At 51.9% G+C, this 17206-nt stretch overlaps 4 protein-coding genes across 4 annotated transcripts; 2 read left to right on the top strand and 2 right to left on the bottom strand.

Annotated features, from left to right (window-relative positions):
• Positions 1 to 166: 166 nt before the first annotated feature.
• On the bottom strand, positions 167 to 737 carry MAM_06683 (tropomyosin-1; the record flags this gene model as incomplete). The annotated part of the gene is made up of 2 exons (XM_040825481.1): positions 167 to 329; positions 436 to 737. The coding sequence occupies 2 exons, from the start codon at positions 735 to 737 to the stop codon at positions 167 to 169; spliced, it is 465 nt and encodes a 154-aa protein (XP_040676472.1).
• Positions 738 to 1673: 936 nt separating this feature from the next.
• MAM_06684 (uncharacterized protein) lies at positions 1674 to 3070 on the top strand (the record flags this gene model as incomplete). Its single annotated transcript, XM_040825482.1, has 2 exons — positions 1674 to 1920; positions 1989 to 3070. The coding sequence occupies 2 exons, from the start codon at positions 1674 to 1676 to the stop codon at positions 3068 to 3070; spliced, it is 1329 nt and encodes a 442-aa protein (XP_040676473.1).
• A 1204-nt stretch (positions 3071 to 4274) lies between these two features.
• Positions 4275 to 8195, top strand: MAM_06685 (Histone-lysine N-methyltransferase, H3 lysine-4 specific; the record flags this gene model as incomplete). The annotated part of the gene is made up of 3 exons (XM_040825483.1): positions 4275 to 4940; positions 5025 to 8016; positions 8092 to 8195. The coding sequence occupies 3 exons, from the start codon at positions 4275 to 4277 to the stop codon at positions 8193 to 8195; spliced, it is 3762 nt and encodes a 1253-aa protein (XP_040676474.1).
• Positions 8196 to 9253: 1058 nt separating this feature from the next.
• Positions 9254 to 9930, bottom strand: MAM_06686 (uncharacterized protein; the record flags this gene model as incomplete). Its single annotated transcript, XM_040825484.1, has 2 exons — positions 9254 to 9826; positions 9910 to 9930. 2 exons carry the CDS (start codon positions 9928 to 9930, stop codon positions 9254 to 9256), a joined length of 594 nt encoding a protein of 197 aa, XP_040676475.1.
• Positions 9931 to 17206: the final 7276 nt, after the last annotated feature.

Here is a 17206-nt window from a genome sequence, read left to right on the forward strand (position 1 = left end):
GACTACTGCTAGGTGGCTCGCTTTTCTCGCAATAATCGACAATACTCGCGTCAAAAATAATCACATCGATAGCCGTTGGCGCCTTGCTTCGCCTCGGTCGTATTGGCTAGAATCGAAGTAACCACATTGCAGGAAATAGATGGTTGATTTTTTTACAACTTATAAATCAGATGTTGCCAATCTCGTTCTGAAGCTCCTCCAGTTCCTTTTGGAGAGTTGAGTGCTTCTTTGACATCTCCTCGTACTTCTGCTCCCATTGGTCGCGTTCTTGCTCGAGGGCCTGCACCTTGCGCTCGAAGTGTCCAGCCTTGACATCGGTCTGCCGGAGCCTAATGTATTGTAACGATTGATTAGCATCGACTTTAGATCCTGCTAAGAAGCTTTGAAGTATCCCAGCCGCGGGGAAGCGGAGAGAGGTCAAGATATATTCCATACTTCTCGTTGGCTTCCCGCAAAGTCTTGTCGGCATCTTCGGCTTCCTCCTCGAGCAGCTGGAGTCGTCGCTGGAGCGTCTCATTCTGGGTGCCGTGTTGTTGGCCTTCATCAGCGGCCTTCTTAAAGTCCTTCATAGCGGCTTCGAGCTTCTCCACTTCTGCTTCTAGCAAATCGTTCCTGTGTTGTAAAGAACGGTTCTCCTGTTCCTTGGCAGTATTTTGCTCCTCAAGACCCTTGACTTTTTGCTGAAGTTCTTGCACCTTTGCGGCGGCCTCGTCTGCCTCGAGGCGGAGGGACGACATTTTCTAGATTGCCACCATCGTCAGTCACGATGCCTTGTTCACCTCGTCCAACGGCCACGCGTTTTACCCCTCTATCGAGAACTGTGACGAGTGGGGTACAAGGAGACGGGAGTCTGTTGAATCAGGCAGGATTAGTGACAAGCAAAGACGAACCTCCTTGATGCGATCCATTTCTGGGAAATATGATGAGATCGAGCTCCGGTAGGTAGAATTTCAGCTGAAGATAATAACGGTTTGTTGAGGATTTGCGATGCGGCCAGGTTTGATGATGAGGTCAAGATCAAAGAAGTAAGGGATGGATGGACAAACGGGGCGACTAGTGCAATCTGATAGTTACCTCGAGAGTCCAGAGTCAAGTGGTCGCAGGTGCTGGAGCATGCCCCTCCAACGATGCTGCACCTCCTCCCCTGTCGGCCCCTGTGGCTTGGGCACTCGTGAACGTGCGCGTCGGGCAAACGGTCTGTTGGTACGGAGTACTCCGTACTCTATACTTATGTACCCCCCAGGTAATGTCAGCCAACAACCAGCAGCCGTAATTGTGCAGGGAAATACCTGGGCACTTAAGTAAATACGTACTCAAGTACTTAAGTACTTAGTGATGTCTTTACAAGGGGAGTGCTATTACTGCGTAGTGGCAGGTACTGTGTACTCCGGACGGTGGCTACTTATGAATTTGGGCCTGGACGTGACATGGGCAAAGGCGTGTTGCCCGGGCAACCGTTATTGGAGTCGAGATTAATCAACATAAACTTGGATGTGAGAACGAGTACCCCCCCCGAATCTAGGCAACCCGTACTAGCCCCGAGATTGCCTAAATCGCCCACTGTTGTTTTTGCTGAGATCGAGTACGCATCATCACCTCCATGGTGGTGCTATTTGATTCTTCTTTGACAAAGTGCTTGTAGCATTATTCACGTTCTGCATCTCTGAACCACCATGTTAGCGCATCGCGATCAAGAGAATTTGGTGCACAGCCACCAGCAAGGCCTGACAAAACAGCAGCCAAAAACACCGGGTGCTAGATATCCTAAGACGCCCGGCAACTTTGGACGAGGCGATGAGAACGCTCTTATTGCATTTGCGGACAAGAGCGCCTTGGGTGGTGGTGCTAAACCGGGAGGGCAGGATAGGTTGATGACGGGCAAATTGACGGGCCAACGTCAGACAATGTTCACTCCGATGAGTGCGTGTTGCTATATTCACTTCCATGGAAGATTTTCGCCGTACATTTAGCTAATTTCTCTTCAACAGATAACCGAGCTCGCGCGCCATTGGGAAACAAGACGACAAATGCGAAGGCGAGAACTGGCCGAACTGTTGGAGTCAAGGATATGGTTCGAGAAATTGAAAAGACCCAAACGAAGCAAACCAGTGGACAAAGGCCCAAGCAAAGACCGGTCGATCCTGCACCGATCAAGTTGAACACCGAGCATGACACACGTGGTGGTGCCGATGACAATGGGGTTCCGGAGCCGGAATATGCTCCACCGAGGCCGACTCCTCTGCCATATGAGTCTGATGTGTTGCCTCCAGGTGGCCTGACATTTAATGGGTTGAAGAAAGGAAATCTGCTAAAGGGGTATTACCAACACTTCCACAACCCTATTGATGAAGATGGAATTTCTCGCGTGGAAAAGAAATTCAACCAAGAGATGGAGGCAGTACTGCAAAAGGCCGAGGAACGAAATGCTCGAGAGGTCAATGCCATAGGTTGGAGCCCTGAGGATATTGAGGACAATCACTTTGCAACGGCAGTTGCAAACGATAGTGCCAAAGTATTGGCCGATTCCTCGTTGAGAAAAGCCAGAACTGCAAATTTCCAAAAGCAGCCTGCCACTATCTCGGCTCGACGAGCCGCCTCAGTGCTGGCAGTGCATTCAGACAAGCAGAATAGTCATGTTATACGTCCTGCTTCGAGCATCTCTACAGCTCGGGGGCCTCTATCAACAACAATTCCAGGCACGCGGCCTGCCAGACCGGTCATGTCCAAGCCAAGTTCCGCTGGAAACTCAACAGGCGAGGTTGCTTCACGAACCACCCTGGGATACAACAAAGGGCGTTCTGCTTCCTTTATGGTGCATTCCCGCGGTAACAGCCAACCTATCAGACAGAGACAACAGTCCAAGCCTGCGGCTCCAAGGGACGTTGATTCCCAACTGACAATTACGCCAGCCCGAATCCATCAAGCTACTTTATCCAGTACGGAATCATCAAGACCACGATTTATGTCAATCTTTGATGACGAGAATGAAGAGGGCTTGCCGCCGCTGCAAAAGCCATTTGCACCGTCGGATGACGAGGAAGATGAATTTGAATTAAAGCTGACGATTTGATTTCCTGTATAGTGAATCTCAAAACGTTGGAGTTTAGGGTATAGCACTATCTCAGATGTTTCACGTCTAGATATTCTTCGTAACGACAGTGACGTCACTTGGTTAGCTCCTCGAGCATCTTGCCGAAATGTCACCTGGCCCTTCCTCCTTTCATGTCTGCCCTCCCAAAGTTGGTGTGCTATGCATCAAACGGGTGTCGTGGCAATGGTATGGGGCCGCACATGTTGACAATGCCTCCTGAGCAAATGCGACAGGCCCGGGGATACTTTCAGTCTCTAGCAAGATAAATGATGCTCCAGATAAGCACACATTACAAGTTCATAAAGATATCATAATAGCATATCCTGCTATGGCCCGGGCACCTGTGCAATCCTACATGTATCTACAGGTACCTAGGTTGACCTTGTATGCAAGCTGATGCCACTTTAGAAATCATAATCTTGGCTGACAAACGTCACTGAATCCTTTCGGGATTGCCCCAGTAGCCCTCTTGTTTCCGACATGACAGCCTTGCAAGAAATGACATTTCCAGACATGACAATTTCGATTTGGTTGGTTGGCTACAACGAAGCATGCAGGAACGGACAGGACGGGTGGGCGGAGACGGCGGGGATTTTCGCAGAGTACCGAGCAACGCGCTACGTACTTGCCTACTAAGTAACGTTAGGTACTCCGTACTCCGTACCCAGGCACTCATTGTTACTCCATCCATCCGGGTGGGTGGCCCTTGCAGCGGCACATCTCGGATAAATAATATCGCCGGCGAAGCCACAAGGCTGCCAGACTCTCACTCGTAATGCTGCCAGTCTGTGGCTGGACCAACAAGGATTCAGTTCCGCCATCCCTGAAAGAAAGAAAGTGTCAACCTTCGTCGAACCTCTCTCACCGTTCACTTCATTCTATTTCCACCTGTGAACGCCTCACATCTCCAACTTTTGCTGCGGCACATATCGCACTACGATCGCATGCGCTTGCTTTTACTTCCCATTACTTTTTCATTGGCGCGACTATCACCACCATCCGCCTTCCCAACGCTGCCTGCTCTCTTGCCCCTCCGGTCGCGTGGGCTCAGCGAAGCGCGTACTGGTCTGCGTGTGAAGACCATCGCCCACCACACTCGTCCCTTTCGTGAATGATTTAGAAAAAAAAGAGAGAGATGATGAGCAGGTCGCGGTGCAAAAGATAAGAGGAGCGCATCGACACGATGACTCGGCCGCCTCTAGGCGTGAGTTTCGCGCAGTTCTTTCCAAACGCTCCAAGGGTGAGAGCAGAAGCCCAAGGCCGGGCGGATCGCGAGCGATCACGGCGCAATAGCATTCAAGGAGGCGATTCGTACTCAGATCCCGCTGCCGGCGCGCTGAACACGAACGCAACCGGTTTTGCTCGGCCGTCACACTCTAATATCCCATCGGATGCTCCCCATCCACAAAACGACGATCACGACACTCCTCTGGGAGACATACTGAGTGCCGTCGGATCAGCCAGCTCGCATACGAGCTCTGCGTCCTCTGTTTGTAGCGCCTCACAAAAGCAAACCAAAACGACGGCCTCATCTCTTATATCCGCAAGAACGACCCCTCTTACCGCTCCAGACTCATCGTCCTACTCGCCCGTCCCCTCGTCTTTAAAGCCAGATATGCCGCCACTGGAAGCAGCCGACCAAGGCTCGGGACACAGTCATGATGCAAGTCTAACTCAAGGCCGAAATGGTCTTGACTCTGTCGCTACCCAACATGTTGATCGCCCGTCGGCTCGAGATCCACTTCCATCTGTCAAAGGCCTGATATGTACATATGATCCGATACTCGATCGAGCACGGAATAAAGGGGCCGGCAAAGGTTCCAAACCGACATATGCAGAATTTGGATGGGTATGTACAACTGAATATTCCCATGGCTGAAGGGGGGGCGTCGCTTTCAGGCACTATAACAAGTAGGCTAACTTTCTCGGATAGAACGATGACGCCCCCCCTTCCGACCCGCGTCTGCAAAAGGCTGGGGGTCGGCTTGGCTACATCAATACCGACTATTACCTACCCAAAGCTCGATTGCGCCCTGCGCCAGAAAATCTGAAACCTTATCCCTATGACCTGAAGACATCCATCGGGCCCGGCCCACCGACGCAGATTATCGTGACGCGCTACAACCCTCTGGTTCCCTTCAACAAAGTGACGGCTGTCTTCGCAACATTCGGAGATATTGCGGAGAGCAGCAACAAAATGCATCCTGATACAGGCTGCTACCTTGGTTTTGCGACCATTCGCTATCGTGACTCTAAGCGCTCAGGACGACCAGCTGTCTCAGCAATTGATGCCGCTCGCCGTGCCGTGCGGGCCCGTGGTATCAAGATCGATTCAGACATAGTCAAGGTGGAATATGATCCAGAGGGGCGTAAGAGTCGACGAATGCTGGAAGAACACCTCAAAAGAGAGAGAGAGAAACACAACAAGGAGAAGCTGGCTAGGGAGCAAGCCACTTCTAAAGCGCCTCCAACAGGTCCAAAATCTTCAGCCCTGGCGGCGCCTTTCGTGCGACCTCCCCCGACAGCACCCAAGGGACCGACTGGGCCGAGGCCAACACCTACAACAGTAGCACCGCCCCCCAGCGCAACGACAGCCATCAGGTCACAAGGCCCTATCGAGTCGCAAAATATTTCAAGTCAATTGGACAATGACCCTTATATCTTTATCTCTTCTGAAGATGTGCCAATATTACCCAGCATCGTACCGCACATGAAGAAACGGCTGAAGAATTACGGGTTCGAAGAAATTCGTCTCGACCGTACCGGCTTCTACGTCATCTTCCGAAGCTCGTTCACAGGGAAATCGGAAGCTGAACGATGCTACCGAGCCGTCAATCATACCGAGTTTTTCAACTATGATATGGCCATGCAGCTTTGTTTGCCGAGACCGACTCGTGGTGCAGACTCTGAACGCAGACGCAGTCCTTCTCCGCCACCCACAAGAGATAGGGAAAGGGACAAGGAGATGCTAGCACGGCGACGATATGAGGAAATGAAGCGGCGTCGACGAGAAGAGGAAGCGGACCTCGAAGAAGAAAAGAAGCAGAGAGCTAAGAACTTTGATCCTGTCTTCGAGGCCGTGGAGGCGGTCCGTCGAGAAATGACGGAGCACCTGATACGGCATATTCGGACACAGGTCGCTGCGCCATGCCTCTCTGACTTTCTCGATCCTTCTAACCACGTCGCCAAGAGACGAAAATTCAACCTAGACCAGATTGATGATGATGAAGACGACGATGGCAATAGCCCAAGAGTTGGGACACCAAATTCAGGAACGGATCCAATCGAGCGACGAACAGGGCGCCTTGAGCCAAGAACGTTACCCCGGATACGAAAGGTCAAGGCCAAGGGCCACCGCAATATGTTTGTTGATCCCTTCTCACGGAAGCGTCAGTCTGCTGGAAGAAGTGCGTTTCGTTCCTTGCACCATCGTCTCAAGAGTCTGGACAGCGATTTCGAGTCCGATGATGATACTGATGCTAGAGCGCTGGCTGCTCGTGACACCGAGGAGCCTGAATCGCGACCTAGAAGTCGCATGAGTACGGATGACGAATTTGGCTCTTGGGGTCGTGGTGGAGACGACGACTCTATGACAGAATCCAGCCTGGCTATTTTAGATCGACCATCATTAAAGAAAAGGAAGTTGGAAACTTCTATCGAGAAGGCTTTTAAGCGACAAAAGAAATCTGATGAAGAGCTTTTCAGTGTAAAAATTAGCCACATCGATACAGATATCGATGGACGCGGGGCATCTACAGATATTGGTGCCGATGTTGATCTCCTAGGTGAGCTTGACAGCGGTGCGTCCAGATCCGTGACGCCAATTCCCCAAACTTTGAAAGGCGCCAAGAAGAAGATAGGAAGGCCGAAGAAGAAAACCAAAAAGCAGCTCTTAGAAGAGCAAGAAGCACTGAAGAAGCAACAAGAGCCAGAGCTCGGCGATGAAGGCGACGAGGAGATATCTTTGCCTGCCAAGGTGGAGGAGGCGAGCATCCCGAAAGTCGATGCACCTATCGACAAGTATGATGAGCGACTATTCTCTACCACACCTCTCACCGCTGCTCTCGTATTGCCTGATGGTTTCAAGCCCGACATTACGGCATTGCAAAAGCTAGCTCTTGGAATCAGAGATAAGCCCGATGTGGCTAAACTGCAAAAGAAGTTTAGCATTGCGGATGTTGGAAATGCCGAGCTTTGGTTATGGAAGCGCAACCGAGTGAGAGAACTAAACTCGAAGAACAAGTCCTTCGACCATCCGGTGTCCATAGAAGGATATTACGTTCCAAATGCCACAGGCTGTGCCCGCACAGAAGGAGTCAAGAAGATTCTCAACTCTGAAAAATCAAAATACCTGCCACATCATATCAAAGTGCAGAAAGCTCGACAAGAACGCCAGGCCCGCTCCAAGAGAAATGGTAAAGACTGTGCCCATGCTGCCACTGAAGCAGCCAAGATTGCAGCTGAGAAAATAGCCAAGGGCAATTCCCGTGCCAATCGGGCCACAAACCGTCGTTACGTTGCTGATCTGAATGATCAAAAGAAGACGCTCGGGCAGGACTCTGACGTCTTCAAGTTCAATCAGCTTAAGAAGCGAAAGAAGCCAGTCAAGTTTGCTCGATCTGCTATTCACAACTGGGGTCTCTATGCCATGGAAAACATCAACAAGGACGACATGATTATCGAGTACGTGGGCGAGGAAGTCCGTCAACAAATCGCGGAAATACGGGAGAACCGTTATCTCAAGAGCGGTATTGGGAGTAGCTACCTTTTTCGGATCGATGATGATACTGTCATTGATGCAACCAAGAAGGGGGGCATTGCACGATTTATTAATCACAGCTGCATGCCGAACTGTACAGCCAAGATAATCAAGGTCGAAGGAAGTAAGAGAATTGTCATATATGCCCTCCGTGACATTGCAATGAGTAAGTGCCTTTTTTGTCGGAGAGCAAGACGACGCGAGTTGAGAGTCGAACCACATGGCTGACAGACGTTTGCAGACGAAGAATTGACGTATGACTACAAATTCGAGCGAGAAATTGGCAGCTTGGATCGTATCCCATGTCTCTGCGGCACCGCAGCTTGCAAGGGCTTCCTTAACTGAAATTCGACAATCACCTTTCCTACTCATACCAAAACTTTTTACATACCCTCTTACTACGACCCCCAGCACGGCGACTTGGCGACTTCCGAACCGACCTTAGCATCCATAATGGAATCTGGCGGTCCGCTCGCTTCTGGTGCATCCTTGTATCAACTTTATCATCATACTACAAGCTTCCGATTTTATTTCTCTTTTGGCTTCGGCAGCAGACAAAGACATACCGAATCACTCTCTTCATCAGTCACCACAACAAGGATTTGACTTGAGAGACAATGTTGGGGGGGGGATCCATCCATGCTTTTGGATTCAGGCTGAGTGGCGTTAGGCGTGCATTTGTCAACGGGAAGAAGGCATATTTGCATCGTCGGTGCGGTTGGGAGTAATTTCACTCTCGTGGCCTTGACTTCTTTTTTTTTTTGTTATTTGTTTTCCGACCCGAAAAGATATTACGGAGAGGCTACCTGGCTTTTTCTTTTTCTGGTCTCTCAACAAGGGCGCCGATTTTAGGCCCATGGTGTTGTTGTCGTCGCCGCGTTTCAATCAGCCTTGTACTTTTTTCAATGTCTTCCCTCCCAAAAGAGTATCATCACTTGATAATGCCGACCTGGCATCGCATCGCGACTATCTGTACATAATGTAATGCCTGCCTGGCACATTTGAGGTTACTGAATAACCTTGACGAAAATAGAGCAAGCTGATGGACTTGTTAACTGCTTTCAAAATAATCATTATTTTTATTGGGAAGTGATACGGTGCGCTGGTAAGAGGAAGAGTGAAGTTCCAAATGCCGCTCCTCCTTCGACAGTATAAATGCCATGGCAGAAAACACTTCAGGGACACAGCTTGCACATGCCCGCCCATGTGCTCAACAGCCTGCCCAAGGGGGTATAAGACTCCTTCCCGCAAAAACAGAGAGACGATTGCAAGCTTTACAAGTAAATGAATGGAAACCAAATGTTTAGCAAAGTCCCATCATACAACCGTCACAATTCCTACACGAGGTGGTGCCGGATAAGACTAGAAGTAATAACGGCTCCTAGCCAGCCGAAATGTTGTCGTCAGTCTCCGGGACCCCTTGATGGATGGGACTCATGCTCCCCCGGCGGTGCTCTCGGCCCTAGCATCCAGTCCTGCATTGCCAGCCAGTCGCTCCAGTTGGCTTCTGCACTGACGATTTCCTTCTCTGTGACACCTTGCAACGGGCGGAGAAAGGGGATGGACTGCCCGTTTTCCATGTCGTAGTCAGCCTTGACTTTTAGCCATGATTCGCTCTTTGCGGCAAACAGGTAGTTCCTCCGCTCCTGCTCATGGATAGGACCTATGCCCGCAGACCAGTCGTCCCCGAAAAAGCCGTGTAGAATGGGCGGCGTATCGAACCCGGTAGCAACCAGTCGTCTGATGAAGGGCACGAGGGCTACGTTCCCGCGTCCCGGCCCTGACGAAGAGGATGGAACACGCGGCGTGGCGGATGAGCCGTCATTGCGAATCTTTTCAAACGGTAGTTGGATGTTTATCAAGGCTGCTACGGCCTGCACGGCATTGGTGTGCTGAGCTTCCTCGATGAAGAATCTGTGACAGGACTGAAACGTCGGGTACCACTCGAAGATGTCAAACTGAGACTCTTGGAAGGGCTGCAAGGCGGGTTGATAAGGTCAGGTCGTCGTGCTGATGTTGTCCACTGCATGGAAATAGGGGGGTGAGTTTGTGCACTTACGTGCTGAAATTGCCTGGGCATGTCGAGCAAAAAGGGCCGCCGCCGGTATTGGTGCTTTCTAAATTAGGACAAACTGGTGGTTTGTGCCAACGACACACCGCATAACTGTCGAGAGAGGTGATATGCGGCCGTATTGTCCAGGCTGATGAAATCGAAGCCCGAAGAATGGTGTCCTGACCCTTGGCAATTGGAATGATTATGTGGAAGAGACGTCGTTGAGACAGCCAATAGACCCGGGCACCATGGATAACAAGAAGATATCTTTCAGTAAAATTGCCTGCTTTCTTCCCCGGAAAGAAAAAGGGCCAAGACGGGGGGTTTTCTTGTGTGTGCGAGCCTGGGTGTTACAGGAGGATTCGTGGAGGTAGTAGTAGATAGATAATGTATCTCAAGAGTTGCTCCTTCTATCAATCGCTTAAGTTTTTGCTGCCTACTGCTAGCCGGAAGCACGGATAACGATATATGCCTTGGGGTAAGAAACCATACCGGCTCTTATAAATTTTCCCAGAGAAAGTGACAAGACAATCCTTTTATGTCTTGTATTATCGAAACTCTCATGTCCGTCTCTACATCAGAGTTGGAATGGGGTTGATAGAACGGCCAAGGAGGGCAGTGGGGGTGTAAGCAGTGATTTACGGCGAAACCCTTTGAAGGTAAGCAGACTTGGATGAGTATAAGTACGGCAATCACAGAGACATCATAGGCGGATGGTGGGTTGCGATTGGAGCCAGCAGGTTGGGCGAGATGCGAGCAAGAGCAGATACGGGTTCAGACTAGGGGAGCAAAACTCCATGAGGGGAGGGACAGTAGAAAAAGTGAATCACAAAATACGTATCAAACACGATAGACACAAGTATTGCCACGAAGAGAGGAGGGAGGGGGGGCTCCGTATTGGACCCATGCAACTATAAAATGTCTTCAAGTTCGTGGGTTGGAGACGGAAGGCGATGTAGTGGCGTCGCCTGGATGGACCCAGCATGGTCTGAGCCAAGATCCAACCTGGGCGTCGCCTCCGTACCCCTCCTTGCGTCTTCAGCCTTGTTTGTCTGAATGAAACACGAGACGAACATAGACATTGGGACGCGAAGGGGGATGTGGGGGTTGTGCCACCACAGGCACGAGGCGTCTATTGGGTGCTGCAGGAAGAGGTGGGGGAGGCGGGCAGGGAGGCCTGCCTTGAGGTTCAATGTCATAGCTTTGTGACGATGCACGAGACGCATTCGGACATTGCAGCTGGCATAAGGAGTAGTGTCCTCTCTTGGCCGGGCTGGGATGCTGGACGCTGGATGCTGGATGCTGGATGCTGGATGCTCGAGTGGGATTGCTTTTGATCCACTGCCATTCATCGTACATGCTCGGCGCGGAGCACGGGGTATTGTTTTCTTGATTTTTCAGGCTGGGGCCGCTGAAACCACCACGTCCACGTCCACGTCCGCGGAGCAGTTTGCCAGCGACCAAACTGATCAACCACAGCCAACCTTGTAGCTTCGGCATGGGCCCCGTTGACAGCGATTGAAGGGTCTCGAGTTTCCGTACGGAGGACTGGCCGGCCGCGTTGTTGCCATGCGCACCCGTGGCCTTGAATGATTGGTAGTTGCTATTGGTACTCGTCAATCGAAGCACGTCGCATCATGGAACAGAACATCGAACATCCATGGCAAATCGGCGTGGCACATGTCCGCGTACCACGACGCAGTTCTTGGCCGCTGTGCAATCCAAATTCCTCGCCAAGGTCAGTTTTTGCTCACAGTCTCCTCTTCTTTTTTGTTTCTTTCCCGTACCGGACAGACCCACCTAGATTTGGCCAAGGACGATGTCACCACAGCATGGAATGGAATGAGACGAATCGGCAAAGTCGTGGTGAGTGTTCCGAGTGCATATGAAAGATTCAGCAAACCCCTGGGCTTGACCGAGGGACCAGGTCGGGGGGTCGGGAGCGGCAATGCTCCACTGGGGACGCAGGGTTGGGGTTGGTTGGCTGCCCGCGTTTGGCCAGGTCTACGGAGTACCGTTGGCTTAATAAGGGTCCTCCGCAGCCCTGGAGCGTTTTGGGCGGGTGCCTCTTCTCTGGTAACGTAGTTTGTGACCCAGCTGACAGCCAGCCGGCGCATGGGTGTGACAAGTGACCGAGACTCTGAAGAGAGACATGACATGAATGGAGCCAGACGTGACCGAGCGAGATTTCGGATCCAGTTGCATCATCACCATCGACCTGTAGATCTGGTTGTACGGAGGAGTAACATATCAGGTTGTACTACGGAGTACGGAGGAGACTCAAACAAACCGGAGCCCCACCTGTTCAGGCGGCCCAGGGTTTCCGGCTTTTAGCAAGCAGTGACATTTCCAGAATCTACCCCTTTTTCTGGTCCAGAGAGCTGGCTTGTAGATTGTTCGTGTCAACTATGGAAGAGTCAGCGTCAAGGAAGGTAACCATAAGCGAACTTTGGCATAGTGATTTGCCAGTGTATGTGCTACTTGCTGCTGTTTGTTTCTCCTGGCGTTGATGGACGTCCTTGGCGAGTTTCCATCCGGCACTGGACGCGCTGGCGACGGGACTTGACGACCATGAAACAGCAGAATCTTCCCGTCACAGCGGACGTATCCTGATACCTGATCAGCTAAGTAAGTAGGTGGCCAGCTCCCAAGAATGAACTGCCGCGGCGGGTAAATCATTTGGCGGCGGCGACGCCTCTCGATGATGCGAGTTTTGGTCCTTGCGCCTGGTCAGCAGGCAAGATTCAGCGCGCTTGTCCAGCCAGCCAGATCTCTCAAGCGCTGAACTTGACAGATGCTGGCAGGTAGACCCTGGCGCCAAAGGCTGCTGAACTGCGCCTGGGGTCTCGTTTGCGCGCCAAGCTCGGGCAGACAGGCCTGTACGGAGTAATCGGCTGTGCTATGTGGAGGTGTGATGAATTTTTTGTTCTCCGCCTCCCACCAGCCAGTTGCATCTGCCACCCGGTCGCGCTTCCCTAACTCCGACAAGCGTCGGTCTCACCGTACGGAGTACCTTCCCTGCCTACGGAGCGAGTAGGTACCCAGTGCGGACTACTTGGCGGTACCTGAGAAGGAAGGCCAACTGGTGCCTGGTGGCAGCTACCGGGCACCCGGGTGTACCGGGGCAGTCGTACTCTGTCTGTCTGTACTGACGTTCCACGTTGGAATTGAGGAGGCATGTTGTGGCTGATCGTCATCGCCCTCCACCTCCCCAACCACTGACTATGTAGTTTAAGTACTTGGCCAGGGACCAAGTACATGGTGACCTTGAGCAATCACAGGAAATTTTTCATGTTTGTCCTTCCCCTCGATGCCAACGCCAAGGCTTCGTGCCCATTGATGACCCCTCTTTGGCTCCGAACTGCAGGAACTGCTCGACGCTACCTCGCGTATCTGGAACCACAGTGCTCCGTAAAGGGACGACCATTGTGCCGAAAGTCTATCAGCAAAGACGACGCTGCCTGGCACCAATTGAATCGCCGTGACCCGCACTGCGGATGCCGTGCAGTCCGGCAGGCCCTGAGCCAAGCTCTCGGGATTGTTCACAACACACTCTATCGTACGGAGTACATAGTGGTATCGGGATTCTGGGACACAGTCCCCAGAATGCGGGTTGGGCGGCAAGTGAAGGGTCAGACAGAGCTTTCCGTCGTTTCGCGCCATGAAGCGTCCTGGGCAACATCTCTTGTACATTGCAAAAGGCAGCTCGAGTGCGCAACTGCCACTGCCATGGCCGTATCTCCCGACGGGCCACAGGCCACACGCGACAGGTCACATCCGACATCGCGTACTCAGTCAGCATGGTTCTCCGTACTCTGTTACTGGCGCCACGGCACGCCCGCCCCTTCAGCTGGCCAGTGTTGACACCCCTGTATTTTCTGTCAAGGTCAAGAGTGGCCAGGCCAGGTTGACTGAACCCCGGTCTGGCTCGCGGCCCGCCGTATCTTGATTTGCCCACATTACAGGATCCGACCGTGACAAGAGAGAGCATCACAGATGGGGAGAACGCAAGGGCCACGATGGATCTTCACCGTCCAAAGGCATCGGGGGCCGTGGCTCTGCTGCGACGCTCCCGTCAGCGCCTGTCAATCACTCGCCCTTCGTTCTGCAGCCTGTATGTACCGCACGATTCTGTGTTGCATGCGGTGAAACTGCCTGTGGCTGCAAATGAAGCCGGCGCTTGCCAGCAAGGAAAAGCAAGTCGAAATCACACAGATACTGTAATCTTGTCACCGAGAATGGGGCTGTAGGTACTCCACCGGAGAATATACATGTCCACCTCGTGGGCAGCTGTTTCGGCAATTTGCTGATCAGAAGATGGCCAAACCTTGCATTGAAGGCATCTTCGTAATCGCCCCGGGTTGTTGGATTTTGGCAAGTCCGCCTCCAGCAGCAACAACAACAACAACAACAAAAACAACAACACATCGGTGTTGCATGGTAGACAGCCAGCCTGTCGAGACTGACGGCATTTTCTGGTGTGGGAGGTGTCATGTTCAACAACATCAGTCCTCGTTTTCTCTCGAGGTGTGAGAGCACAAGGCACGGCTTTCGATACTTGGACAGCATATCTGCCAGTTCATCGCCAAAATCGCTTCGAAACGGCAAGCATAGGCTGAATTCCTTCTCCAATACTGCAGATTCCAAAGCATGGTCCTGTCAAGTATGCACAGGGGCGTGCATACCCAAGGTTTACAACTGGAGCTAGCGTCCGGCGATGCCAGCAAAGGGCTTGCTGTATCTCTGGCGGATGTCGGTAGTTTGGTAGTTCAGTGGAGGCATGGCCAGTTGTTTCTGGGAATCAAACAGTTTTGGATATTTCTGCCACGTCTCTCCTTGTGCTCTCTCTGTATACCGTTCTGGATCAGTCCAAGCTTCTTGTGTCTTCCCGTGGCGGCCAGCCACGCAGATGTGAGACAAGACGGACCGTGAGAAAAGCACCACCTCAGCTGTTCAAAGAAGCAGTGGGAGAGGAGAGGGCCTCTAGGGGGTTGAAGGCTGTCTGTTTTGCAAAGTTTGCTGGCGACTGTGATGCGAGGACTTGTTGGTGACCAGAAGTTATTAGCCAGGGCGTGTTGTTTGCACCCCACCCGGCGACGTCTGTCATGATGGGAGCAGCCTTGACCGTTGGATCAGATTTCCATGGTGCCCCCCCCGGGCATCGTGCTGGGACTACTCCGTAGTAATCAATAAGAGTGAGTTTCCGGCGGGAGCCAGGTCTTGTGACATGGCAGGTCTAGCTGAAACCTTTGCCCCCTGGCGAAAAGTCGACTCGTATATCAGCTCAGGCACCCAAAGCGGCGAGTTTCTTGTCGCGAATCAAACTACATTCCGCTCAATCAGTGTTGGGCAGTTTGTGTTGTGCTCTTGTTGCGTCGTGTTGCCCGAGTCTTTCAGGACGACCCAAGCTCCTTGACCCTTCGTTCGCGCGTCTGAAATCCATGCAAGTCGAGCTGCACATGGGCACCAACAACATGGCCGTCGATTGAGATCGTGATTTTGTTCTCGTTGTTTTCGACACAGACTTGAAATAAATCAAGGTGCGCGTCTGGATGATTTGCTGCATGGAGAATTGAGCAGCGGAGAAGACGCCATGACAAGTAAAGTGCGCGGGGAACCCAAGAATCACTGACTCTCGGAGCCATGGCCAGTGAAACACGTCAGGGCGAGCGACATCCTGCTTGCCTTGGTGGGTTTGACTGACCATGTCTCTCACAGCTCTTACGGGGACTGAACAGCCCAGGGAATGAATAGCAAACAGACCCGGGGCATATCACCGGGCATGACTCTTCGCAACCCAAAGCAAACATGACGAGGAAACCATCCACCATGCTTTGTAACAGCATAAGAGGGAGCATTAGACCATGTTGTGCGGAGGCATCAATTTATCCTCCCCCAGACGCTACGCATTGATGGTTGTTTGGGCGCTTCTCGGAAATATTTGCACCCTTCACCGGACACTGGAAATAAGATACTTGCATCGCAAAAGTATTCGTAGCTTCGTTTATATTCAGGCGGTCTTTTTCATACTTGCGAACGCCCTATTCCGCGGGGACGAGATTACGAGTTCAATATCGCAGCCCTAAAGACAGTAACTGTATCCGAGTGGTCTTACCATGGCATCCGTCATTCCCACCCGAGAGCTTTTGCACGCGACAGCAGAGATATGCGGCTGGATCGAAGGCAACGCCGGTGCGCAGAGGATATGGTGACAAGGACTGTGCTGGGCGGTGCGCCTTGAGCTGATTCCTAGACAGATTTCCCGCTCAAATGCCAGCCAGGTCAGAAATGCGCCAGGGACGCTGTTAACAGTATTATTGGGTGTTGCTGGAGCCCAACTGAAGGAAGTTGTTCCCTTCATACAGCATGTTTCGACAAGAGGGCCATGACTGATGGTGCAGAAACGAGCTCTGCCATGCTTTGGTTCGGATACTCTCCTTGCTCTCTTCTCTCCTTTCCTCTCCCTTCCTTTCTTCTCTTGACGCTTCTTCTCCCTCCCTCGTCTTTTCTCTCGAAAGCCCCTTTCGGCTGCATGTCTCGATTTCGTGATGTGCTAAATTCTGTGCCCTTCAGTGTCGCCTCTGCCGCTCCATATTGTAAGACGGATATATTCGGTGGTGACGCCGATTTTCAGGGGTATTCTCTATTCATCTGTGCATCGGACACAAAAACAAACACTATATACCGCTACACTACGGTAAAATCTCGAACCGACAACGCAATGACGTTAGATGCCCCCATTACAACCTTCATTTCCACATCAACACCTCATCAGCAATCCAAGACCATGACGTCAGGCAGCTCCCCCGAGGGCAGCAATCCCATGACACGCTCAAGCCTATACGTCTCGAACGAGACAGAACCGAGGTCGTCAACATCGATAGAAGCTTCAACAGATGGCCCCCCGACGTCCAGCACGCCTCCGGACAGGGTTACGAAATCCCCCGCCGCTGTTGTTGGAATGGCAATCGGGAGCGCTGGTTTGTATTAGCCAATACAGAAAACAGATCCTCTCATAACTGACTCGGCTCATGGCGAGTCATCTCAGCGGCCTTGGCCTGTTTTGGTGCATTTACCTACTTGGCCTACCGATATGTCAAGAAGAAGAGAACCCATCGTCTGAAACTGAGCTCGCAAGAACACAAGCGGCGCGCAGGTCACGACGGTCATCGCCATGAGGTCGGAGTCCAGGTATCGAGGTGAGCTTTTGCAGCGGGCCCAAACCGTCAAGCCACCGAACGTAATGTTAGTGGACATTGCTGTTCTTTGCCTTGGCTTGCTTAATGGGTGACGCAGGATGGGT

Source organism: Metarhizium album (assembly GCF_000804445.1).
Source record: "Metarhizium album ARSEF 1941 chromosome Unknown scaffold_23, whole genome shotgun sequence".
Taxonomy (NCBI): Eukaryota; Fungi; Ascomycota; class Sordariomycetes; order Hypocreales; family Clavicipitaceae; genus Metarhizium; species Metarhizium album.